General features: G+C 39.9%; 1 protein-coding gene and 1 pseudogene across 4 annotated transcripts; one reads left to right on the forward strand and one right to left on the reverse strand.

Annotated features, from left to right (window-relative positions):
- Positions 1–3,526: 3,526 nt before the first annotated feature.
- On the reverse strand, positions 3,527–25,991 carry SERBP1 (SERPINE1 mRNA binding protein 1). 4 transcript variants are annotated; one of them, XM_033225252.1, is made up of 8 exons: positions 25,216–25,991; positions 21,352–21,502; positions 20,364–20,504; positions 20,173–20,244; positions 19,493–19,570; positions 15,165–15,342; positions 10,047–10,220; positions 3,527–7,398 (listed from the first exon to the last, which is right to left on the reverse strand). In XM_033225252.1, the coding sequence occupies exons 1-8, from the start codon at positions 25,739–25,741 to the stop codon at positions 7,342–7,344; spliced, it is 1,377 nt and encodes a 458-aa protein (XP_033081143.1). In that variant the 5' UTR covers positions 25,742–25,991; the 3' UTR covers positions 3,527–7,341. The 4 variants fall into 4 exon arrangements, with proteins under 4 accessions (XP_033081143.1, XP_033081141.1, XP_033081142.1 ...); XM_033225250.1 differs by having other exon boundaries at positions 19,493–19,615; XM_033225251.1 differs by having other exon boundaries at positions 20,173–20,262.
- Positions 12,388–12,488, forward strand: LOC117094002 (annotated as a pseudogene).

Consider the following 25,991-nt stretch of genomic DNA (forward strand, 5'->3'; position numbering starts at 1 on the left):
GGAATTCTTCCATCAAGAGACCTTAGCAGTGCCTATGCAAGTCTATGACAGGTGAGGTTCAAGATACCTTCCAATTTCAGGCATTTTACCACCTCTAAGTAATAGGACCAAGTAAGGGCAGAACACCCACTCACCCTCAGGGCATTTTCACTAATTAGAAAAACTGTAAAAACACTTACAAAATTGGATGAAGATTAGTAACAAAGAGCATTTCCTTCTTTTCACAACACTTGTTTCCGAAGTTATTTTTTTTTTTTTTCCAACTCTCATACTTAAATTGACTGGATTCCTTTGCCTTCCTGTAAACACTTCAGTCTCTAGTTTACAGCCTCTAATCTGTCTTTGGCAGAGTAGCTGTAGAGATGGCTTAAAAAGAATTACACCCACTTTTAACCTGCTTGTGAGATTAAAATAATTTGCAAGGATAATCAGTAAGTCATTTCATCAGCTACAGCTGCAATCTTCAAGTCAAAATTTTTCATCTAAAAATCTGCGGTTATTTTTAAGGTTTAATAACCCTAAGTAGCAAGAGATTGATAACTCTGAAAAGAGGAAACATCCATGCTCTCCCGTAACTGAGAAGTGCTGGTTAAATTCTTCAATCAACGATTTATGGGAAGTTTTCTCTTAATAAACTGTCAATTTCCTCCTGAAGAGAACCTCTCCTGTTGTTTGTATTTTCACTTAGAAGTACTCAGCATACAAAGTATTTCTTAATTCAACATGACTTCCAGCTCTAGCATTTGACTAAAGATGCAAGAGGTCAGTCCAATTGTTAATACTGGATTGTGTATCAACAAAATCTACTGAATTTTGTTGATATACTGTGACTAAGTGCCACTCCATCTTCAACGTATACTGTTATGAACAAAATACAGAGGTCTGAAGTACACACAATGTACCTGCCATACTGATTTGCCTGTGAATAGTGACCAATGAACATCTACCTTAAGAAAAGCTTATCCAATCCAGGTTTCCCATACATTTTTCAGAAGATCCTGATTTAGACTTTAGCACCTAAGTAAAGGCTTGGCAAATATGCAAGAAATATACTACAAAGCGTAGAACACAAAATCAAATTAAAACCAAATTATCTGTAGTTGTTAATGAAAAGTTCTTTTTATTAAAACAGTGGAAGTTTCATTAGAAATTCTGAATTTTGATCAGGTTTGGTGGCTCATGCCTGTAATCCCAGCACTTTGGGACGCTGAAATGGGTGGATCACCTAAGGCCAGGAATTCCAGATCAGCCTGGCCAACATGCTGAAACCCCCGCTCTAACAAAAATACAAAAATTATCTGGGCATGGTAGTGCACGGCTGTAGTCCCAGCTACTTGGGAGGCTGAAGGATGAGAACTGCTTGAACCCAGGAGGCAGAGGTTGCAATGAGCCAAGATCATGCCGCTGCACTCCAGCCTGGGCAACAGAGCGAAACCCTGTCTCAAAAAACAAAACAGCCAGGCACGGTGGCTCATGCCTGTAATCCCAGCACTTTGGGAGGTCGAGGCAGGTGGATCACCTGAGGTCAGGAGTTCGAGACCAGCCTGGCCAACATAGTGAAACCCCGTCTCTACTAAAAATACAAAAAATTAGCCAGGCGTGGTGGTGGGCGCCTGTAATCCTAGCTACTCAGAAGGTTGAGTCAGGAGAATGGCTTGAACCTGGGAGGCGGAGGATGCAGTGAGCCGAGATAGCGCCACTGCACTCCAGCCTGGGCGACACAGTGAGATTCGTCTCAAAAACAAACATGAAATTCTGAATTTTCAGGGTAAGTACACAAATCAATTGTCTTATCTCTAAACAAAGATGTGTTTAGCTCACCATCATGAAGGCCTAAACATGTTGTCATGTAATGGGAAAAATACAAAATCCACGCATTTTCAGCCCATTTATTTCCAAAAGAACCCCAGCAGTTGGAGCACTCTGACAATGTCTAAACACGTGCTTATCTTAGTACTCTCAGAGTGCAGCTGCCATATGAAGCAACATTTCTTTGTGGGTTACGTGTAAAACAAAGAATTCAATATGCATAGTTCCCAAAATAAAATAAAAATTTACTTGGACGTTATTCATTGGCTAATAGAACATTTTAGTCCTATCCAACAAAATTCTAGGAAAATGTCAAGAACCAAGTTAACCAAGACCACTTTAAACAGAATCTTCATTCTAGGTATATGAAAACTGTTTCTTTAAATTAGAGATCTTTTTGGTCTTAAAGTCTAGAACTGAATCAGCTACAACTGCAAACAAGGTGATTAGTGCAAAGTAATACAACTGTCCAAAGATAAGCCACTTCCCATTTTCCCTACTCAGTAACGCATTATCAAAATCCTTAATATTAGCCCTTCAATTTCCATGCATCTACCCAGTAACACTTAAAGCAACTATTTAAGGAATAAAGCCACACAAGGTCAGAGTAACTGAGCACCTAGTATGAACCAATTATCTAAATAGACTTCTAAAAGTCCATAATGAATCAGAACTCAGGTAAGTTACCACCATTTATCTTTTATATATATACTTTCTTGCATATACAAGTCTCAGGAAGAGTAATGTCATACAAGAGCACTAGGAATTGCCACATACTCCCAGATGGGCAGCAAAAGAAACAAACATTACTGATTTAAAACAGTACATACATGCTAACTCAAAAAAATAATTTGGCAAATCATTTTCTAACTTATGTGGGTAGTTTTTTCCCTTCCATTTAGAAGTGAACAACTGGCTACCAGTTTAGTACAGAAGTAATCAATAGCACAAAAGCTAAATTCTGTCCAAATGGGCATTCTAACCTCTTTAAAAAAAAAAAAAAGGCAGTTTCCAGGAGCCATTAAGTTCTGCCCCAGCTCAACCTATGGAGTTTATTTACCTATATAAAATGTTCGTAATTCTCATCTCATGGAAAAATCTCTTTGCACAACACAAAGGACTTACACAAAGGGATCTGAAAATGTAACAATGTGAAATACTAAACTATAATCATGGTATTTTTGTAACACATTAACAGCTTTCAGAATATATTTTGTTGCAGGCTACATATTCAGAAAATAACAAAACATGTTTTACTAACAAGTTTTATCTTGCCCTTACTTTGATTAGAGATGTAAAGTATGCTTTAAAATTACTTCTAATTTCACAGCTTCCTGTCAGGTAGACTACTTAATTTGTACCTAGAACTAAACTTCTTTTTTTGAGACAGTGTGTCACCCAGGCTGGAGTGCAGTGCTACGATCTTGGCTCAATGCAACCTCCACCTCCTGGGTTCAAGTGATTCTTGGGTGTGGTGGTGCACACCTGTTATCCCAGCTACTTGGGAAGCTGAAGCAGAACTGCTTGAACCCAGGAGGTGGAGGTTGCAGTGACCTGAGATCATGCCACTGCACTCCAGCCTGGGTGACACAGCCAGACTATCTCAAAAAAACAAACTCTTGTAACCTGAGAGTGATAGTTCTGGGGTCAGCAAACATTTCCGTGAAGGGTGGTATCTTATGCTGGGCTGCCTACATTTTTTTGTGGGCTTTTCAAAAATCCTATACAAGCCTAAAAAACCATTTTAAACCCAGGGATGCACCAAAACAAAAACAAAAACAAAAAAACAAACAAAAAAAACAGGTCACAGGCTGAACTTCGCTGACCCTGGCTTACATATAGCATTTTATTTAAATGGCATTCATTTCCAATGTTCATTATTTTCATCTGTGACCAAAAGCTTGATGGTTTTAGCAATTTATATTCTAACCATTTCCTAAAGTTAAGCTTCTCATGTTTAGATTACAACCATGCTTTCTCTATATTCTTGAAATTACCGACTTCCTCAGTCTGATTTATTTCAGTCACTTCACATAACCCCCAAATTTGAACTTAAAAGTCAAGCAAGATTAAGAGGTAATCCCAGGGCACAGCTTGGGCCAAATAACAAACCAAATTTCTGGGAAGCTGCCACTTACTATTAATCTCAAACTGACAATTATCTTGCAAATGACATTGATCAATCATTTAATTACTATGGTCCAGTTCAAATATGTATCATTTTACTGCCTTGTCACCAGTTATGCCATACAAAGCACAGTAAATAATGAACTTTCTGGGCTTTTCTTAGTCAACCTAAAGATCTGGCTTGTACATGTTCAGACTTGCTAAAACTTTACATATTTATCTCAGTGTAATCCAAATATCTGGGTTATAATCTACTGAGTTTACCTTCTTTAGAAAGTACAATTACATGCACCTGAGACCTCTGGAATTTGCTATACCATTGGGCTAGATGTCCACTAACATACCTGAACAATCTTACCTTTAAAGTCAACATCGATTAGGTTCTATCAACTTCCTATTTCTCATTCCTTTGAACCTTTTAATACCTGTTGTTTCCTTCCATATGATGGTACTTTCCTAAAGACATGTTAGGTTGGTACAAAAGGAATTGCCCCAATCTAGTATTTTCAAAATCCAATACACACTGAGGCTTTGTATGCAACTTCCTATTTTTCTATTTCAGTGCAACCATCTCTGGCAGCTAGAAAAATAACAAAATTAGAATGAATACTTAATATCCTCCTTTTAAACCCACACCAAAAACAAGCCCCAAATATATTTACAATCCTGGAAATGATGTGTCCTACTTCCATTCAAAAAATAAGAGTAAAGGAACTGACTAGATGTATATGGTGTCACTTTTTAAAATTCTTGCATAACTCCACAGGTCTCAAAATAGCTAATAAATCATTTCATTTCAAGCTGTAAAAATGCCTTAAAAATGTCAGCTCTGGTATTACTTCCATTTAAACGCATCAAGATAAAAGTTCACTGAAATATCAGCTGCCACTATTACTTTAGGAATCTGTATCTGTTTAGGAATTTTTCCCCTAGACTATTATAGCCAGTTTGTCAATAAAAAGTAGCATTATGCTTAACTTTCATTATCAAAAAAGTGATCTGCTAAGAAGTGACAATTAGATTAAATCCAAGAAGTCCTTGGATTTTGTATCTTACAAGAATTCAACTTTCCCAATTAAGTCACTAGTCATTAAGATAAGTACCCTTCCCAAATGTGATTCAACAGCCTGGTTTTTAGCAAATAAAAACCCCATATAAAATTCAATTTAAAAATTGTAAGCACACAGGGGTGTGCACACAGGTCAGAAACCAGGAAACACATGACAATAAACATGATCCTATTTGATTGTTTTTATGACTTTTAAGAAGTGAGCATGAAAATAAATCTTTATTTTCAGTTATTACCCACCAGTAAGAGAAAGTTAGGTTCACAGTTTTAGCTCTTGACACAAAGTGAACTAGGAGGCAAATTTATATCCATCAGATACAACTAATGGACCAACTTTTTAAGTTCAGGCTATCTTGAAAGCTTGCAACATACTAGATATTGCTATGTCGTCTCTCATGACAGCAATGGATGACACTGAGAAGTTGTGTTTTGAATAGCAGGTGTTTTCTATAGCATGTTGCTAGAAATCAAGATGTTTATAAACATGGTACATGTTTGGAAATGAGTTAGATACTTGAAAAGTCTAAACACACTGATTTATGAGTGCGTATGTTGCCGTCTCAAAAGGGGTCAACAGTTCATATGGACTAAATTAATCTCTGGGTAGCACATGTTTGTAAATATAAAATTATATTAGACAATAGCACCAGTGCAGAACATGCTCAGCATCATAAGATCCAAAACACCAGCACGAGTTTATCCATCGTTAAAAACAATTACCTCCTTCCTAAAATGTCACAATGGCAGGTAACTGAGAATAAATCTAATCCAAACAAGTAACTCTTATAACATAAAATTTCTCTTTTAGAAGTATATGTGAGAACCAATCAGCTAAATATAAATGTTTAAGACTGAAGATGTCCAATACTTTTAAAATTGGACATTACCATATACAGGTAGAACATTTCTAAAAATGACGTGACAAATGATTCTTAAAACTTTTTAAAAAATTCCTTCAGTTTATCAATAAATGTGGCAGAATAAAAGACAATCCTAGAAAACTTTATTCATCATTCTATGTGTGTTTTAATAAGTAGTGATGCTCCCATTATAGGAATCCATTATTAACGTAATTTTCTAATGGAGGAAGAGAGAAAAGATAATTACCACTTTCTGTGGAATACTCAACTTAGGACCAAATAATAGCAATCTAGGAAATAGTAAAGATTTTTGGTTTATATTTCATGGATAGTGCTGCTGTTCCAACCTTATAAAGTAAAGCTGTCTGCTTCCCAAATTCCAAAAATGAAAATACTCCCCCACCTCACCCTACCAACCAGTGCCCTTTGGTTTTTGTTTTAGAACAAGGAAGGGTTAAATGGTTGCTGATCATGGATGCACCATTTTGATTTTGTGACCTTTCACACACAGAAATCATACCAAATGGCCAGACACTTATTTTACAGAACAGTTTAAATATTACACATTGGCCAAATCAACTTATTCCACCCACCCTGGTGGAGGGGGGGAAAAAACCCATACCTATAAAACTACTTCACTTGACAGGATGTGTCTACCAACAATAAGTAGCTTAAACAACTTTCACCAATTAAGATGTCTAGTTTAGATTTTAAAATGGGAAAGTCACACATTTAAAAAGTAAATATAGTTGAAAATGTAAATCAGTTATAATCTGAACCTAATGAACCATGCAAGGAGCAAGGGTTAATAAACCAATGTGCTTTGAATTTGTTCAAGTACTGATATTTCTGTATATAAAGATTTAGCATATATATATAACAGCTATCATGAGAAGTGAAAAAAGATTTTTCCCCAAAAATGAAAATATTAAAACTAAGTTAAAATACATATAGTTAGTATTCCACACAGCATAAAATTTGACAAATCAAAGTTTAACATGTCCCAGTTGACCATGTGTGAATATGCAAAGCAGGTATTAAAACCAGTATGTCCAATATTTAAAACCAGTTTGTAATTGGGGGAACTTCTAAATCCTTAATTAAAAAACACAAATGAAGTGAAAGCTTTAAACTGGTACACACTGTTCACACCTATATTTCAAGTTTGGAAATGCATATTTGCAAGCAGCAATACAAAAGTATTCATGAAGAATGCATAATCTCTGAAAATTATGAAAACATCCCTGCTACCAATACATTTCTAAATACAAAACTGACTACCATATTTGTTACTTCTGTGTAGCGAGAGAAGTTCATTTTTAAAACAGATAAAATTCAGTCTTTAGGTGTGAATGGTATGAATGACAGTCTGTTTTTTTTTTTTTTTAATTTCTTAGTCGTTTGGAATCCTTAAGCATGCAAAAGCTTTGAACAGAAGGGTTCACAAAGGAACCAGGGTTGTCTTATGGCATCCAGTTAAGCCAGAGCTGGGAATGCCTCTGGGTCATCCACATCAGGAGCAGAAGCACTTGACTGAAAAAGAAAAACCAAAATTAACCACAGTTCTCAATTCTTCAAAATTACATTGTTAGCTAGTGTCCACATTAAGATAGAATTCTAAAAACATTTTACTGTTGGCCAGGCACGGTAGCTCAAACCTGTAATCCCAGTGCTTTGGGAGGCCAAGGCGGGCGGACGACCTGAGGTCAGGAGTTTGAGACCTGCTTGGCCAACATGGTGAAACGCTGTCTACTAAAAATACAAAATATTAGCTGGGCGTGGTGGCAGGCACCTGTGATCCCAGCTACTCGGGAGGCTGAGGCAGGAGAATAGTTTGAACCTAGGAGGCGAGGGTTGCAGTGAGCCGAGACTGTGCCACTGAACTCCAGCTTAGGCAACAGAATGAGACTCCCATCTCAAAAAAAAAAAAAAAACACACACCTACTGTTAAACTCTAGGTAAAACGTATCAAGACAAAATTATGGATCAGAAAAAAACTACATATATTTGCCATGAGCCCTGTCCTAAATTTCTATCAAGACCTATTTTCATTCCAGAGTAACAGTATGGGTTGTTTTTTTCTTTTTTTTTGGAGACAGTCTTACACTCTGTTGCCCAAGCTGGAGTGCATAGCATGATCTCAGTTCACTGCAACCTCTGCCTCCTGGGTTCAGGGGATTCTTATGCCTCAGCCTTCCAAGTAGCTGGGTTACAGGGCTGTGCCACCATACCCAGCTAATGAGACAGTGTTTCACAACGTTGGCCAGGCTGGTCTCAAATTCCCAACCTCAGGTGATCTGTTCACCTAGGCCTCCCAAAGTACTGGGGTTACAGGCATGAGCCAATGTGCCCAGCCCAGTTGTTTTATTTTTTCCAGTAAACCATACGAATAGATTCACAAGCAATTATGTATGTGAATTTGCATTGTTGTTCAGAATTCTTATACTTTTTCCACTTGCTAAATAAGAATGGCATCAATGTGAAAGCATGCTAAGAAACATACTTAAGTAGCAATAATCAACAAGGTTAAAAGTCCAAAAAAAGGGCCGGGCGCGGTGGCTCAAGCCTGTAATCCCAGCACTTTGGGAGGCCGAGACGGGTGGATCACGAGGTCAGGAGATCGAGACCATCCTAGCTAACACAGTGAAACCTCGTCTCTACTAAAAAATACAAAAAAAAACTAGCCAGGTGAGGTGGCGGGCGCCTGTAGTCCCAGCTACTCAGGAGGCTGAGGCAGGAGAATGGCATGAACCCGGGAGGCAGAGCTTGCAGTGAGCTGAGATCCAACCACTGCACTCCAGCCTGGGCGACAGAGCAAGACTCCGTCTCAAAAAAAAAAAAAAAAAAAAAAAAAAAGTCCAAAAAAAGGAGTCCAAACTGCTCTTTATAGCCTTAAGTATAAATAACAGAACTTAAAAAAAAAATATGGGAAAAGCCCATAAACACAACCGTCATCTTAAAAAAAAAAAAAAAAAAGGATTGGTCTTAGAGGGAGGAACAAAGTATCATTACACTGGCAGTGATAAGTTACCCTTATAATAATCAAAAACAGACTCAATCAAGCAGGTGGGTCCCCAAATTTGTAAGGTGTTGAGAATTTAGGAGGACATTATGGTTGTTTCCAATCATCAGATCTGAGTTCATATCTATCAATTACTTGGGATTCATCAAAATATTTCTCTAAGAACTTGTTTTGTGCCATATACTGTTCAAGGCATCGGAGAGATTATAGAAAGTAAAGTAAGACAAGCCGGGCGCAGTAGATCAAGCCTGTAATCCCAGCACTTTGGGAGGCCCACATGGGCGGATCACGAGGTCAGGAGATTGAGACCATCCTGGCTAACACGGTAAAACCCCGTCTCTACTAAAAAAATACAAAAATCTAGCTGGGCGAGGTGGTGGGCGCCTGTAGTCCCAGCTACTCCGGAGGCTGAGGCAGGAGAATGGCGTAAACCCGGGAGGTGGAGCTTGCAGTGAGCTGAGATCCGGCCACTGCACTCCAGCCCTGGCGACAGAGCGAGACTCCATCTCAAAAAAAAAAAAAAGGAAAGTAAAGTAAGACAAAAATGAATCCCAGCTCTCTCAGAAGAGTCTAGTAAAAGAAAAAAGCGTCAACAATCATGAGTGTCACAAGAGGAATTATACAAGGAACACAATGGTTATTAAGCAGGGACCTAAAAAGCAGTTAGGAATTAACAAAATGAACAGATTGCTTTTCAGGTAAGCCTTAGCAAAGGTCAAGAGTTAACCTGATTCACTACACCAGAGTTTCTTGTCTGGAAAATGAGAATGTCATCACAGTAACAAGAATTAAATGACATTAAGTACATAAAATGCCTAGCCCAGCACCATGACCGGCACCTAGTAAGAATTGAAAAGGGTGGTAACTTAACACTACTTACAGTACTATACAAAAAGACATTTAAGTGCTTTAAACAAAAATATAACCTAACACGTGGTTTCTTTCTCGTTTTGTTTTTTTTTTTTTTTTGAGACGGAGTCCGCCCGTCTCGGCCTCCCAAAGTGCTGGGATTACAAGCTTGAGCCACCACGCCCCGCCAACACGTGGTTTCTTAAAGACACTGCTACTACTTCTACTTCTTATGTTCCCAAAAGGACCCAGCCAGTGACTTCTAAGAGGTCCTTAAATTACATAAACGGAAAACAAAGTCTTAAATTACCTTGTCAGTCCTGCTGCCACGGTTTGGGCGCCCACCACGCCCACGTCCACCTCGTCCTCCCCTGCCACCACGTCCTGGGCGGCCAAGGTCTCCAAAATTGATCTCCAGCTGAGACGTTATATCATTTGCTGGCTTCCGGAAATGATGGTCCATAACAGAATCTTCAGCATGAGCCTAAAAATGTAAGTGAAGATGACTGGGTTATTAGTAGAAAAGTAACGTCGCAAAATTTATAAATAATGAGCTTTCTTCTAAAAAGACCAAAAATCCAAACTGTACTTTCTGTGAACAAACGTCTCAATGCCTCCACAGGTAACAAGCTAGGGCTCAGCTATAATGATCTTGGAGGAATAATTTCCTTCACTTTTCTCTATCTCAAAATTGCAGGTAATATCAGCAGTCCTCAACTAAAGACATATATGCTATCACAATCAACCCAAATGGCTGAAGCCCATCCCAGACCTACTGAATCATAATCTTTAGCAGTGAAATCTGGACAAGTACATTTTAAATATGTCCTTCAGATCAGGACTCCAATGTGAATCCTTGATGAAGACCTCTGGAGAGGTGACATATAAGGTTACTACTATCATTGAAGTTAAAAAGAACATGCAAGTCAAAAAGAAAACCTCTGTTCTACACTCTTTCAACTATAACTAGGGCAACGACCTTATTCCATACAAACTTTTCAGAAGCATCTTCTGTTAATATAAAACCATTATGTTTTTCTACACAAATATAGAGAGCTACAAATTCAAGTGAAACACTACACACTTTACGTAAGAGGGGAATCTTGTAAAGCTATGCACAAATAAATCCACAGCTTAAATGTGTCACAGGAACCTTTTTTTTTTTTTGAGACCAGGTCTCACTGTCACCAGGCTGGAGTGCAGTGGCGCGATCTGGGTTCATTGCAACCTCCACCTCCCAGGCTCAAGCGATCCTCCCACCTCAGCCTCCCAAGTAGCTGGGACTACAGGCACATGCCACGATGTCTGGCTAATTTTTTTTTTTTTTTTTTTTGAGACGGAGTCTCGCTCTATCGCCCAGGCTGGAGTGCAGTGGCGCAATCTCGGCTCACTGCAAGCTCAGCCTCCCAGGTTTAGGCCATTCTCCTGCCTCAGCCTCCCGAGTAGCTGGGGCTACAGGCGCCCACCACCACGCCTGGCTAATTTTTTTGTATTTTTAGTAGAGACGGGGTTTCACCATGTTCACCAGGATGGTCTCGATCTCCTGACCTCATGATCCGCCCGCCTCAGCCTCCCAAAGTGCTGGGATTACAGGCGTGAGCCACCGCGCCCGGCTGTCTGGCTAATTTTTTTGTATTTTTTTATAGACAGGTTTTCGCAGTGTTGCTCAAGCTGGTCTCAAACTCCTGGGCTCAAGCGATCTGCTGGTGTTGGCCTTCCAAAGTGCTGGGACTACAGGCATGAGCCACCATGCCCAGCTAGAAACTTCTTAAAAATGAAGTCATGTTTGTGAAATCCAGATCCTTTCTATTTGTGTCTAAGATACATGACCCAGTCTGGGAGAAAAAAGCAAAAAGCCAGACAATTCTACACTGCTCCATGCCTGATGTCTTCTTCCATGCTTGGGATGGGTTTTAATCTTCTAGTTGAAAACTGTCCCTATGGGACTTTAAAGTACAGCTTTCTTTTCCTAAATACGTGTAAGAAATCCTCTTTTCTAAAGGGATAAAGAACATTTTCTTCTTTCATTAGAACTTGTACTATTACAATTCCATTAGATTCAACTTAAAATATTACAACTGGTAATAACTAGCCTTTAAAATACAAATAAATTTTTGTGTTTTCACCCATGTTTTCATCCCTTACATCAACTCATACTAGTATTAAACGTCAATCCTCTGTACCACACCAACACACTGTAAGGCAATAGAAGGCTCTAATACGAATTTTAAAGGAGCCTAGAAACATAAAAACAAATTCACAAAAACACCAGCAAATTAAGATGAATTATATATACTAATTGTGTGATTTTTAAATGTTTGCTCTTTCAAACCAATGCTTTCAATTAATTGCAAACCACCTATCAAAAATATTCAGAAAAAAATGAAACCAACCAACCATCTAACAATAAAAAGTAAGGCCAAGGGTGGTGGCTGACACTCGTAATCCCACACTCTGGAAGGCATAGGCAGGAGGGCTGCTTGAGTCCAGAAGCTGGCACAGGCATGTAGTTCCAGCTACTCAGGAGGCTGAGCTAGAAGGATCGATTGAGCACATGAGGTTGAGGCTGCAATAAGCTGTGACCATGCTACTGCATTCTAGCCTATACGACAGACTAAGACCTTGTCTCAAAATAAAGTATTTGAGCATATATACTTTGGCAGCATATATACTAAAAGTGGAATGATACAAAGATTATTAGCATGATCCCCACAAGGATGACAAGCAAAACTGTAAATTGTTCTTTTTTTTAAAAACTAAAACATAGAAACAATAAAAAATAAAGTATTTGGGAAAATGTGTTTAGGCTATATGCAGATACCATGCCATTTTATATAATGGACTTGAGCATCCGAAAATTTTAGTATCTCTGGGTCCTGGAACAAATCCCCTGCAGATACTAAGAAATTGTACTGGGATAAATTTGGGGCAGGGGTTTGGGGGAATCTTTTCTTTTCTTTCGAGACAGTCTTGCTCTGTCAACTAGACTGGAATGCAGTGATGCGATCTTGGCTCACTGCAACCTCTGCCTCCTGGGCTCAAGTGATCCTCTCCTGCCTCAGCCTCCTAGGTAGCTGAGACCACAGGTGCATGCAACCACATCCAGATAATTTTTATAGTTTTTGTAGAAACAGGGTGTTGCCATGCTGCCCAGGCTGGTCGCAAACTTTCAACTCAACAATCTGCTCGCCTCAGCCTCCCAAAGTGCTGGGATTACAGGTGTAAGCCACTGTGCCCAGCCTCCTTCTTTCTAGAGCGCTCAGAGAATGAGCAGTAGAAAACAGAAACTCTGAGCTCTGTCAATAACATGGTAACACACAGTTCTCCATTTGTGAACAGTTTCTTCCTTCCTCTTAACTACCTCACATTTGTCATGAGAATGAAGATATGTACAAGTTAAACAGCTTTTAAAAAAATTTTTTTTGAGAAAGAGTCTTGCTCTGTTGCCCAGGCTGGAGTGCAGTGGTGTGATCTCAGCTCACTGCAACCTCCGCCTCCTGTGTTCAAGTGATTCTCCTGCCTCCGCCTCCTGAGTAGCTGGGATTACAGATATGAGCCACCACACCTGGCTAATTTTGTATCTTTAGTAGAGATGGGGTTTCTCCATGTTGGTCAGACTGGTCTTGAAATCCCGACCTCAGGTGATCCACCCATCTCAGTCTCCTAAAGTGCTGGGATTACAGGTGTGAGCCACCGTGCCTGGCAAAAACCAAGTGTTCTAATGCAGTTTTTTCTCTACAGGACTTAAAAAAAGATAATATCCTCATTTACTATTCATATGAAGTAAATGTTAAAAATCATCTCTAAACCTAAAAAAAACTTTAAATCTTTTTAACCTCCATTTTATTTTACAATGTTTCCCAGTTTGTCTTATAGCCATTTTGCAGTTTAAAAAATTAAGCGTATCGGCTGGGCATGGTGGCACTCGCCTGTAATCCCAGCACTTTGGGAGGCTGAGGCAGGTGGATCACTTGAGGCCAGGAGTTAGAAATCAGCCTGGCCAGCATGGTGAAACTTCATCTCTACTAAAAATACAAACATTACCCAGGCGTGGTGGCAAATGTCCATAATCCCAGCTACTGGGGAGGTTGAGACACAAGAACTGTTTGAATTCGTGAGGCGGAAGGTTGTGGTGAGCAGAGATGGTACCACTGCATTCCAGCCTGGGCGAAAGAGTCAGACTGTGTCTCAAAAAAAATAAAAACAACTAATACCTTATTAAATGTGTTTGCCCTCACAATATTTTAATTTAACTTTACCTTAGGATGATAAAACTTGCAGTCTGGATTTCTGGCACAGCCCAATTTATGATATGAATAAATCAAACACAAATGTCAAAAGGTTAAAGAAAGCTGATATAGAAAAAAAATGTAGGAGAAGAAATAATATAGTTTGGCTTTAAAAACTCATACAAGCCCAAAACAGGGAGCGGCACTGAAACATTCCTCTAAGAACACACCCCAAAGCTTAAACGGAAGCTACCAAATTCAAAAGCCATCAATGTGACTTTCTCCAATACAGCTGACCCTTGAACAACTTGGATTTGAACATTCTGCCTCTGTGAGCCTTGAGATAAGCAAGCCCAACCCCTCTTCTTCCTATCCAAAATAAAGACCTTTGTGATGATCCAGTTCCACTTAATGAACAGTAAATATATTTTCTCAACATTTTAACTTACTTTACTGTAAAATTACAGTATATAATATGCAACATGCAAAATACGTTAACTGGTTATCAATAAGACTTTCAGTCAACAGGTTATTAGTAGTTAAGTTTTGGCAGTCAAAGGTTACATGTGCACTGATCTGCAGGGTCAGTGCCCCTAGCACCCTCATGTTGTTCAACAAGTCAACTGTATTTTCACTAGTTTCCATGTTTCTTAAGTAAAACTCACATATTCTTTGGTTTTTAAAGCCATCATTCCTTAGACAAGATGCATATTACCACTTACTGAGTGTCCTGGCCATTACATATGGTATAGGCAGCCAGTTTCAAAAGTTGAATTCCAAATGAAGTCACTTACATTTTAGGTTAAGCCATATGAAAACGTCAAGATTTCAACCTAACACCATAATACCAAAGTCCTTTAATGATCCCCAGTTTGGCAAGATTTCAAAAATACAACCACAACTTTAAAAAGAACTATCACATTTCTGAACACTAGTAATTACACAATACACCACTAACAGCTTTTTAGGAAAAAGCATCTCTACCACATAAAACATAATTATGAATTGATCGAAGGACTTTCTTAGAATATGTGCTAATACAGTTTATTTTCCTTATAAAGCAAATTATCTGCCCCAAATGATCCTATGTAAAGCTTTTTTTATAGACAAATCACCCATGTGAAATTTTAAAACAAAAATTATAAATACAATTCAAGTCACATCTGAACATTTTCAAACACGACAAAACTTAATTTTACCTCTTCACTCTTTGATTTATGAAGAACAAATCCCTTCTTCCACTGCCCATCAGCACCTTCATTTGGTTTTCGGATATTAAATTCTACTTTTGCCCGGTCCTTATTTTGAATAGCCTTCCACTCATCCAAAGTCATCTCTTTTGGACCCTCCTCTTTTACCTCTTCAACTTCATTCTCCCTGTGAAAAGGTTTTCAAGTTTTATACCTGGTGGAGAGCTGATATAATTTACATAAAAGTATTTCAAATTTATGATTTTAATTAAGAAAGTTAACCTTGTAATCTTTTAGAGAAAGATTATCCAAGGATGAGGGTATCCTAGTTTCCTGTGTAACTAAGCAACTTGGTAGAGACCAGGAATTCAGTGTTTGCTGACTATAGACAAATAAGGGATATAGAATTCATCCTCATGAACTCTTAAATGATCATTTATCAGTAATACAACCTAGAACAGGTTTTACTAATACTAAAATATACATTTCTTAAAAACAGTTAACGGCCAGGCACGGTGGCTCATGCCTATAATCCCAGCACTTTGGGAGGCCGAGGCGGGCAAATCACAAGATCAGGAGATCGAGACCATCCTGGCTAACACAGTGAAACCCCGTCTCTACCAAAAATACAAAAAATTAGCCAGGCGTGGTGGCGGGCCCCTATAGTCCCAGCTACTCCAGAGGCTGAGGCAGGAGAATGGGGTGAACCCGGGAGGCGGAGCTTGCAGCGAGCCAATATCACGCCACTGCACTCCATTCTGGGCTATGAGCAAGACTCCGTCTCAAAAAATAAAAAACCAAACAGTACCTTGTTTAAAAACTACCCTCTTAGGTAAAATCCTCAGCCTATCTTCTTCTAAACCACATTTTTAATTTCCATAATTCCCAAAAAACGTAATTCTTAATAACACACAAGAAGGTAATTCTCTTGACAGAAGGATGTCTGTCAGCAACCAGGGTTCAGATTTTGGAATATAAAAACACTGTTCCTCTATGCTTTACTTCGGCAACTAACACAGCAAATAAAAACAATAGCCATGTTTCTACAAATCCTAAAATCCTTATACTCCAATTTTCAAACCAACCTGTATATGAAAAGGAGGCCAAGGATTCACTGCTAATAGAACTATCCACAAACACACACTGGTTTCATTATTTAATACTAAACCATTTATTTCCAAATATAATTCTCCAGTCGTAACTATTGAATATGATCCTTTCCTCTTTTTACAGAAACAAAGCACTGGCCTAGGGATCCATTATTTTAGTATAATCTCAATTTGCAATTGTCATCAAACAAGTCATTTGCTATTTGGGGAGCCCTTCTTTCCAAAGATAGCAGATGATTCAGTTAGCTTTAGAGCTCAAATATCTCCCTGGATGCTGCCCTTTACTGTTTGACAAATCCTATCTTAAAACTTCCTCCAGTTATATCTATGCTGCAAAAAACAAAAAACAACTTTCTAGAGCAAGTTCACACTGAATTGGGTACTGAGTCCACCCAGTCATTTTACAGATGAGAAATCCAAGAATATAAAAAAAGTCCTGGTTACCCATGTTATGACACAGCCAGGAATATAACTTAGCATACCTTTTATCGTATCTTGGAGGCATGACACCCACCTTTCAGGAATTACTGTAAGGATTAAATAAAAACCAAACAGAAGCTCTGGAAGCTATATATAAGCTAGTTAATCAAAGTCAGCCAATGTTGTGTTTCTTAAATTTATACTTCCATATGCTATGCCCAGATTCTTCCCTACTGTGGAGTAAGATTAGAGACAGTTCTAATGTGATGGATAATTATTTTCTTTAAACCAAACACCTTCAATTTCATTCCTGGGTACTGAGCTAAGGATTTGCTACCGATACCCTATCAACACATTAGTACCTTTTGGTAAACAGTTACAATATTTGCAGATCACTCTGAGTGATTCAACATGGGCTCTATTAAACAGTTGTGGTTGGATGCGGTGGCTCACACCTGTAATCCCAGCATTTTGGGAGGCCAAGGCGGGAGGATCACTTGAGGCCAGGAGTTCAAGACCAGCCTGGCCAACATGGTGTAACCGTCTCTACTGAAAATACAAAAATTAGCCGAGCATGCTGGAGCATACCTATTGTCCCAGGTACTCGGGAAACTGAGGCAGGGGAATCGCCTGAACCTCAGAATGGCCAAAATTGCGCCACTGCACTCTAGCATGGGAGACAGGGGACTGTGTCTCAAAGAAATAAACAAACAAAAAAGTTATGTTGACCACTACGAGAAACTTAACGTTGCATAGGGTTCATTTAAGGCACCAATCACAATTTCATTGTTTATCAGGCAAAAGTATGATTCCATTATAGTTTTGCATAAATTTTTACTACCAAGTTCGAAATATCACCCAATACTAGGTACTTTTATCTACTCCCTCCAATAGTATATCATTTTTCCTTATCCCAGCAAATCCATGGAATATGATACTCCCATCATTAACAGTGTTTCACCATAAGAGCAATTCTTCCTGAAGAAAAGCAAAAATTTAAGTCCAGGCGCAGTGACTCACGTCTGTAATCCCAGCACTCTGGGAGGCTGAGGTGTGCAGATCACCTGAAGTTGGGAGTTGGAGATCAGCCTGACCAATATGGAGAAATCCCATCTCTACTAAAAATACAAAATTAGCCGGGCATGGTGGCACATGCCTGTAATCCCAGCTACTCAGGAGCTGAGGCAGGAGAATCACTTGAACCCAGGAGGCAGAGGTTGCAGTGAGCCGAGATTGCGCCATTGCACTCCAGCCTGGGCAATGAGTGAAACTCCATCTCAAAAAAAAAAAAAAAAAAAGGGCAAGTTTAGAAAGCATCTGCCCCTCCCACCCCCAAACTAACTTGAATATGCTTCTGGTTAGGAATCACTGTCCTAAATAACCTGTAATCCAAGACTTTAAACCACAATACTATAACAAATAACTGACAAAATAAACATAATTTTAGGCCAGGTGCCGTGGCGCACACCCATAATCCCAGCACTTTGGTCAGGAATTTGAGACCAGCCTGGCCAACATGGTGAAATCGTCTCTACTAGAAATACAAAACATTAGCCAGGTGTGGTGATGCACGCCTGTAATCCCAGTTACTCGGAAGACTGAGGCAGAAGAATCGCTTGAACCCAGGAGGCGGAGGTTGCAGTGAGCCGAAAAAACGCCACTGCACTTCAGCCTGGGTGACAGAGCGAGACTGTCTCGAAAAAGCAAAAGAAAAAAGAAAAAAAAAAAAAAAACCATGTAATTTTAAAAGCTAGTGAAGGGCCAGATGTGGTGGCTCACTCCTGTAATCCCAGCACTTTGGGAGGCCGAGGAGGGCAGATCACCTTAGGTCAGGAGTTCAAGACCAGCCTGTCCAGTTGGCCAAGACAGTGAAACCCCTCTCTACTAAAAAATATAAAATATTAGCCAGGCATTAAAGAAAAAAAAAAAGAAAAGTTAGTGAAGGGCTGGGCAAGGTGGCTCACGCCTGTAATCCCAGCACTTTGGCAGGCCAAGGTGGGTGGCTTGCCTGAGCTCAGGAGTTGAAGACCAGCCTGGGCAAAATGGTGAAACTCTGCTCTACTAAAAATACAAAAATTAGCTAGGCCTGGTGGCAGGCACCTGTAGTCCCAGCTACCCAGGTGGCTGAGGTAGAAGGATTGTTTGAGCCCGGGAGGCGGAGGGTGCAGTGAGCCAAGATCACTCCACTACATTCCAGCCTGGGCAACAGAATGAGACTTTGTCTCAAAAAAAGGAAAAAACGTTCGTGAATAACATACTCTGATCTTTGCTCTCTTCACACATTTAAAAACAGGCCAGTCATGCTCTGTTCCAAATTTTACATTGGAAGTAACTTCAAGACAGAACTAATCTTAAAATGGCCACATTTTCTACTTTTAACTATCTCAAAGTAAAATTTGTACGGTTGTATGACAATCAAATGACTAATCAAACAGAAATAACCACATTAAAATAGTCTATTTTTCAAAGCATTAGAGTCAAATATATACACATAAAGCACTCTTTTAAGGGCTGGGTGCAGTGGCTCATGCCTGTAATCCCAGCACTTTGGAAGGCCAAGGCAGGAGGAATGCTTGAGCCCAGGAATTCCAGACCTGCCTAGGCAATATAGTGAGACCCTGTCTCTTATCAAAAGAAGAAGAAAAAGCATTCTTTTAAATACTCTTTGAGGAATAAGGGTACAATACGTCTCCCTTGTCAAAAACAAGAAGCCATCAAGCAACAGCATTAAATCTATGGGTTATCTCATTGGTCAAAATCCAGTGCTTTCAATTCTGGGTCATTACTATTACACACAAAACCACTTACTTATTTTCAGTGTCTGCCACTGGATGATGTTCTTCACCTTCAGGTGTTTCCTCAGTCACATTTGATTGATCCAAGTCACTGTAATTATAAGATATTTGTTTCTGAATGTATTTGGGGGACTCTCTAAGGAAAGAAAGAAAAAGAAAGGCATCTAGGTCCATTTACATGTAGCTGAAGAGTTCTTCATACAAAAATACCATCAGCCCTCACTTTCTCTAACTCCCTTCCTATTAAATACACTCCCCAGAAGACCCTGAAAACGAAATAATATAAACTATTTAGTTCATATACTTCATACTTAAAAAGTAACAGAACAAGGCAGTTAATTATAAAACAAAGCTTTACAGCTTAACAAATTTTGTAATCACAACAAAGTCAAAAGCTAGAATAGGAACTATTAAGGACACTAAGATAATCAGAATACCCAAATAACCTTATTGTGGGGTTTCAGGAAAAGCTACAAATACATATGGGGAAAAAAATGAGTAACAAATATATTGAAGTATAGAAAAACCAGTCATTCAATACACTACAACCCAAATTCATCCCATAGGACATTATCTTATAGTAGCTCTCAGAGGAGAGCATTCATTCTTATCTCAGAGACAAGTAAACTTTGACAGAGGTATGGATTAACCTCTAGTTAGGTACAGAATTTTTTTAAAAATCAGAATACCAACGTTAATTCGTCTTTGACAGTTCCCCAGTTGTGAGATCCGCTACCTCCACGTTTGTCCTCGTGCTTCAGGCCACTGTAATGTGAAAAAGAACTAACAAAACTGAGTTAACATAATACTCTTTAGTTCTAGAAATTCAAAGTTTGTTTATTAGATTAAAATATTAAAATAAACTAAAAACCAGTAAGACTTACGATCTATCACTTCCACTATGCCTATCAAATTCACGTTTGCCACGAGAATCAAATCCATCTCCTCGGCCCATTCCACGTCCACGGCCCCCTCGACCTCTTCCAAGACCACCACGACCTCGAATAGGTCGGTCAATAATCGGTCTATAATATAAACAAATAAATTATACTTCCATGGTTTCCAGAATGAGGGAAATCCATCCAAAAAAACAAAAATACAGAACATGTTTACCAGCTCAAAAACCAATAAATACACATGCTTCAGAAAATTCAAAATAGTCTATTTCTAAACATAAAGGAAACCAGAAGAAAGCCTCCCAGAACAAGAAAACTATTTTAGTACTCTAAAACATTACTAACAATGCATATACTTTTCCACTGCTATTCATTGCATATATAATCCAGTCCATCACTATTTACCAATACACTTAAAAATTAAACACATTTAATAAATAACAGTATTTGCCTTCTAACTCTGTATCTGGAGACAGCAAGAAAAAGAAATTGGTTATCAATTCAATAAAGTGCTTCCATTACAAGAGGCCTAAGTTTGAACCATCACCCAAAGGTCTAAAGCATAACAATGCACACATACAGACGTTTCTGTCAAAAACTAATAGAAACAATTAGCCAGACTGCTACCTGGCAATTATTCCCAATTTACAGTTTAACATTAAGCGGTGACTCTATAAAGTAACAAAATATGAAGACTTTTTTGGTTCACGACTGTAATCCCAATATTGCAGGAGGATAGCTTAAGCAGAGGAGCTCAAGACCCACCCATGCAATATATATAGTGAGACCTCAGCTCTACAAAAAAATTAGCTGAGTGTAGTGGTGTGATCTTGTAGTCCCAGCTACTCAGGAGGACTGAGATGAGAGGACTGCTTGAGCCCAGGAAGCAGAGGCTGTAGTGAGCTACGCTTGCATCACTGCACTCCAAGCCTAGGTGTTACACCAAGATCCTGGCTCAAAAACAAAAAAAACTTACCGATCAACTGAAAATTCGCCTCCTTCACCCTTTTCTTCAACTGGCTTTTCGAATCTTCGTTCACGAGGTGGTCGCCTTTCTGGTCTTCTATCAATTATTTTCCCTTCACCCTGAAGTTGTTGATCAGGTCTTCTTCCAACTCGTCTTATTCCTAAAAGGATAGATAATCTGCATAAGCAAACTATTTTTGCAATACAAAAAGTTTAGGCCTGGACTGTCAAAAGCTGCTTCTCTTCCAATCCACTACCATTTCCTGTTGGAAAAAAGCAAACACTGGGCAACTCTAATGTGTAATGTAACAAAGTACCTTAGGGAAACTGCCATTTAAAGACAATAAACCTTCCAATCCATACCATGGACCAAATACATAAATAAAATAAAGACAATAAACTTGTTTTAAACTTCTATTTAGTTTGCCAAGTTATTCTCCCCCTCATAAGCATTTTCTATAACTTACTTGGAAATCATTTGAGCAACCATTATTTCCGTCGCTTTCCAAGGTATCAGTCTCTTATTAAAAAGTTTTAAATTTAAAAAATGTTAAGCAAGTGATACATTTTGGGTTTTAAAATGCCAAAGAAAATACCAGCAGCCATTCATAACCAAGCAAATCAACACACTCACTAGATATGGCCCCTCACAAAAGTGAGGGCCACACTATGTTATCCCATCTAATCTGAAAAAAAAAAAAAAGCAATTAAGACTCATAATTCTATGGAATTACAAATCTGAAAGGAAAATACGGCATTTAGGATTATTAAAGAACATCACCTCAGTTTAAAACAGCCATTTAACCAGAAAGTGTCATCTTTTAGTCTTCTTAACTGCAGGCACACAAAAAGGGCCACCTTCCCCTATTAAATAGTTTAAAAATTTATAACATGTAAGTGTATATATGTTTGTACACACTCCTACATCTCTAAGTTCTTCCAAGTTAGGAAACAGTTACTTATTATGCATGGAGACAGTCCTCTAAAAAATTTGCCCTAACAACTATCTTTATTATCAAATAATCTTTAAAAACCAAATAGACACACATAAGACCCCTTTTAAGCAATATGTAAGAAATAAGAAACTTGTGACACTAAGTGATAGCTGCAGCATTTACTAATTTCCCCCTTCACTGGTTTTCCTGTAATGTTTGAAACCCCACAAACGCAACCAATTTAAATTATTGGTGCCCTTAAGGATCAATAGATGGATGATTAAATTAATGACTTTAAGATTGTTGGTATGCTCTAATTCCCAATTTCTGACAAAGTCATACAGCAGCTGAGGAATTGGTTTTACAAGATTTTAAGCTGCTTCACTTTGGTTCTAAGAAAGTAGAACACCATCAGGACACACCCAATTGTTCAATTGCCTGGAACTGGAGCCAAACAGTAACTATCAATCTCTTCAACAGAATTTTGAAGTTCATTTCCTACAAATACAAGATAGACTACAAATGTTAGACCTTACACCAAGGTATTTAAATAAATGTCATCAGTAATAAAGTGTACGGGGGTGGAGTTATGGAGCCAGTCCTTGCAATAATATCCAAGCCACACACACCCAAGTGAACAATAGTTGGCGTCCCCACCCAACATCAATATTAAGCTTACAGAATCTTAGAAACTTATTAAACTCACCTAATGAAAAAGACTGACATTTAAAAATGCAAGCTTCTTTTGATATACTTATGTATAACCTGCAAGCTCACTAACTGCACTAGTTTCAAGGCATCCATTCTGTTTTAGAAAATCCCTGGTCTACACTCTCAATGACATTCTGCTGTCAATTCTCAAGTTCTTCAAATGGGCAAGAGAAGCTACAAAATTAATTCATAAAACATAAACATTAAATATCTGTCTAAAATATGTCAAGCATTATGTCACCATGTGTTGTCAAAACCACAGAACACAATCAGGTTAACCTTCCTACTATCTGGAGGGATTTTGTTTACAGATTTATTCCCAGTAAATAGGACAGTAGAATCTCAAAACGGGTATTGTCCATTCAACAGTTTTCCTGTATTTACATGCACATGCTTGTATTTTATGCAACTTAGTAAGAGTCCTCTGAAATACTGGCCTAAGGAAAATGTTGATAGCTAATATGGAATAGTTTTCCCATGGAAAGACTTACTGAATGGTACACTTAAGTCTTAGTTCTAACTTTACGTAATCATTCCCCACATTTGTAACTTAAAATACTTTTCAGGTAAGAGCTTATTTCTTAGATGGGCTTCATGATCAAAATAACTCAGGCATTTAAACATGCTTCATGTTTTGAACATTCAAAATGAGTGAACACATCTACCTGGTACACATTATTCGTCACTCAACTTTTTTGTGTACTTTCTTAAGCTTAAGCATAGTTTAAATAATTACACAAGTCAGCGTTACTTAACACACGAATTAAATGATTTATTTAGTTGTGTTAGATTGCCATAAAGCTTAACTGGCTGAAGACATACTTGGCCTAAGTGATGTACATGCTTTCTAATACTCCAACTGTGTTTCTCCTCAACCTATAATTTTACCACAAGAATTATTTTCTTTCATTTACCACCTAGGACCGAGGTTCTTCATTCTAAGCCTCACAAAAGTCCTCAAAAAAAACAAAAAACAAAAAACAAAAAACCACACACAAAAAACAAAAAGCCTCCTAAAACAAAACCTACCACGAGGAAATTGTTTTGATTTTTAAAATTAGTTGAATGTCACAGAAGTCAACTAAAGCTAATGAGAACTCCTTTCAGAGAAGCACGTAGCAGGAAGGGGTAATTTCAACTTTCAACATATAAATACAGCTTTAGAGATTCAGACCGTAGGTCCGACACCTGCTTGCTATTGATCATGCATGTTCTTATCTTCGAACTACTTGCTCTTTTTCATCCGTAACAAACTGGTAATGAGAATGCAAAAATCAAGACAATCCTGTGAAACTCACAGTGCCCTGGAAGCAACTATTAACCGCCAGTGAAACTCTGACCATGCTTCACGCACATGTGGGGGGAAAAAAAAGCTGCAGACTCTAAAGAGCGCTGCTGCGACTAATGCTGTGACAACCTCTGCACTCACTTTACCCACGAGGCCCAGACCCTACCACGTGACTCAGTTTGGGGAGTCTAGAGAGGATCGTGACTCGAGGACGTTCCTCGGGACGTCCTGCGATCACCAGTCTTCATTCATAATTCCCGCTTCTGCTTAGTCGAGTGTGGCCAAACTCCTCCATTTCCCAACAGCTCAACTCACCCCAGCAAGTTCTGAGAAGGTCCTAACAGTTGAGAGGTGGAGGAGAAACAATAAAGCACACGCGGCACCCCAACCTGCAGCTTACTCCGCAAGTCCGATGGCCTGGAGCGACCCCCTGCTTTTCGGCGGGGATACTCCGCGCCGTCGTGGGACAAGATGGCAGGACAGGAGCCTGAAACAACAGCACCTCAAAGGAGCAGTTCTGCGCAGTAAGCAGCGATGGACCCTAAGCCCCTCCGTAACTACGGAAAGCTTCGGTGAGTGGCCGGCTTCCCCGCACCTCAGTCCATGCGCTCGCCCACCAAGGAATCCGGCGGGAAGGCAACAGCCTCCCAGGACTTCTAGCGCGCTCGAGAAGCAGCTCATCTCCGACCACGCTCCTCTGCTCACAACCTAAGGCGGGAAGGGGGTGGCTCCGAGAGCCTCGCCGGCGGTGGCTTGAACTTGGGGCTACCACGCTCCTGGCACCTTCGCAGGACCTGGCTTTTGTCGCGTGAAGAAACGTGAGGAAATAGGCGGCAAAGTCTCCCGCGGACCCTCGGAGCTCCAGAAACAAGCGGCAGCCGGCAGCCCTCTCGCTCCTTCCCTCCATCCCAGTCTCCCCCACATTCTGCCCCTGCTTTACCTTCTTTCTTGAGCGCCACGGGCGGCTGCGTCTCCTCTTTCTTGTCAACCACGCCAACGCTGGGAGGCAGCGGGTTCTTGCGGTCTTTCTGGGACTCCTTGCGCAGCTGTTTGCCTGCCGCGTTAGAGTTGGTCTGGGCCGCGGCCTGAGCTGCGCTCTTGGCCCCGGGGCCCCCAACGCCGCCCCCGCCGGCTTCTTTTTTCTTGTTCTCCGCTGCCTTCAGCACCTCGAAGGGGTCCGATTCGTCGTCAAATAACTGGTCGAATCGGTTGGTGACCACGCAGCCGAAGCCTTCCTGTAGGTGCCCAGGCATGATGGTGGCTCGGCGGCGCGTTCCTCCACGGATTGCAGCGGGCCGCGCCGAGCCAAGAGCGCCTGCTTCAGCTCTTCCCACAAGATGGCCGGGCGGAGAGAGGAGGGCCGTCTTCTCTTCCGGCGCCAGGCACACATCCGGGAGCGGCCAGCGCCGCAAGGCACTGTGGGGTATGTAGGCCAGAGTCGTTTCTCCTGAGGCGACTCCTTGCATTGGGACTACAATTCCCAGGATGCACCGCGCGACAACTCTTCGCGCGCGCCCGAGAGGTGGGACCCCAAGAAGGGAGTGAAGCGTGCGAGCTGAAGGAGGGGAAGCTTGGTGGTGGGCGGAGTCCTGCCACCTGCTCTGGTCACCCTTAAACTCTCTAGGTCTTCAGCTACCCTGAAACCAGAAAAACGTGACGGCGTAGCTGACTCGCGAAAGTGTTCTTTGGTTTCACTCATGCTCCCTCGAGCTCAAG

The sequence above is a fragment of the Trachypithecus francoisi genome, unplaced genomic scaffold (assembly GCF_009764315.1).
Source record: "Trachypithecus francoisi isolate TF-2019V2 unplaced genomic scaffold, Tfra_2.0 Lachesis_group12, whole genome shotgun sequence".
NCBI classification, from domain to species: domain Eukaryota; kingdom Metazoa; phylum Chordata; class Mammalia; order Primates; family Cercopithecidae; genus Trachypithecus; species Trachypithecus francoisi.

Bases quoted from the DNA above. Each gene is read 5' to 3' on its own strand.
- SERBP1 (XM_033225249.1), bottom strand. From the start codon at position 25,741: ATGCAAGGAGTCGCCTCAGGAGAAACGACTCTGGCCTACATACCCCAC. The intron at 21,503-25,215 runs GTAAAGCAGGGG...CTATCCTTTTAG, and splicing joins CGTGGCGCTCAAGAAAGAAG to GAATAAGACGAGTTGGAAGA. The intron at 7,399-10,046 runs GTAATTTAAGAC...TTTCTTTTTCAG, and splicing joins GTGGCAGCAGGACTGACAAG to TCAAGTGCTTCTGCTCCTGA.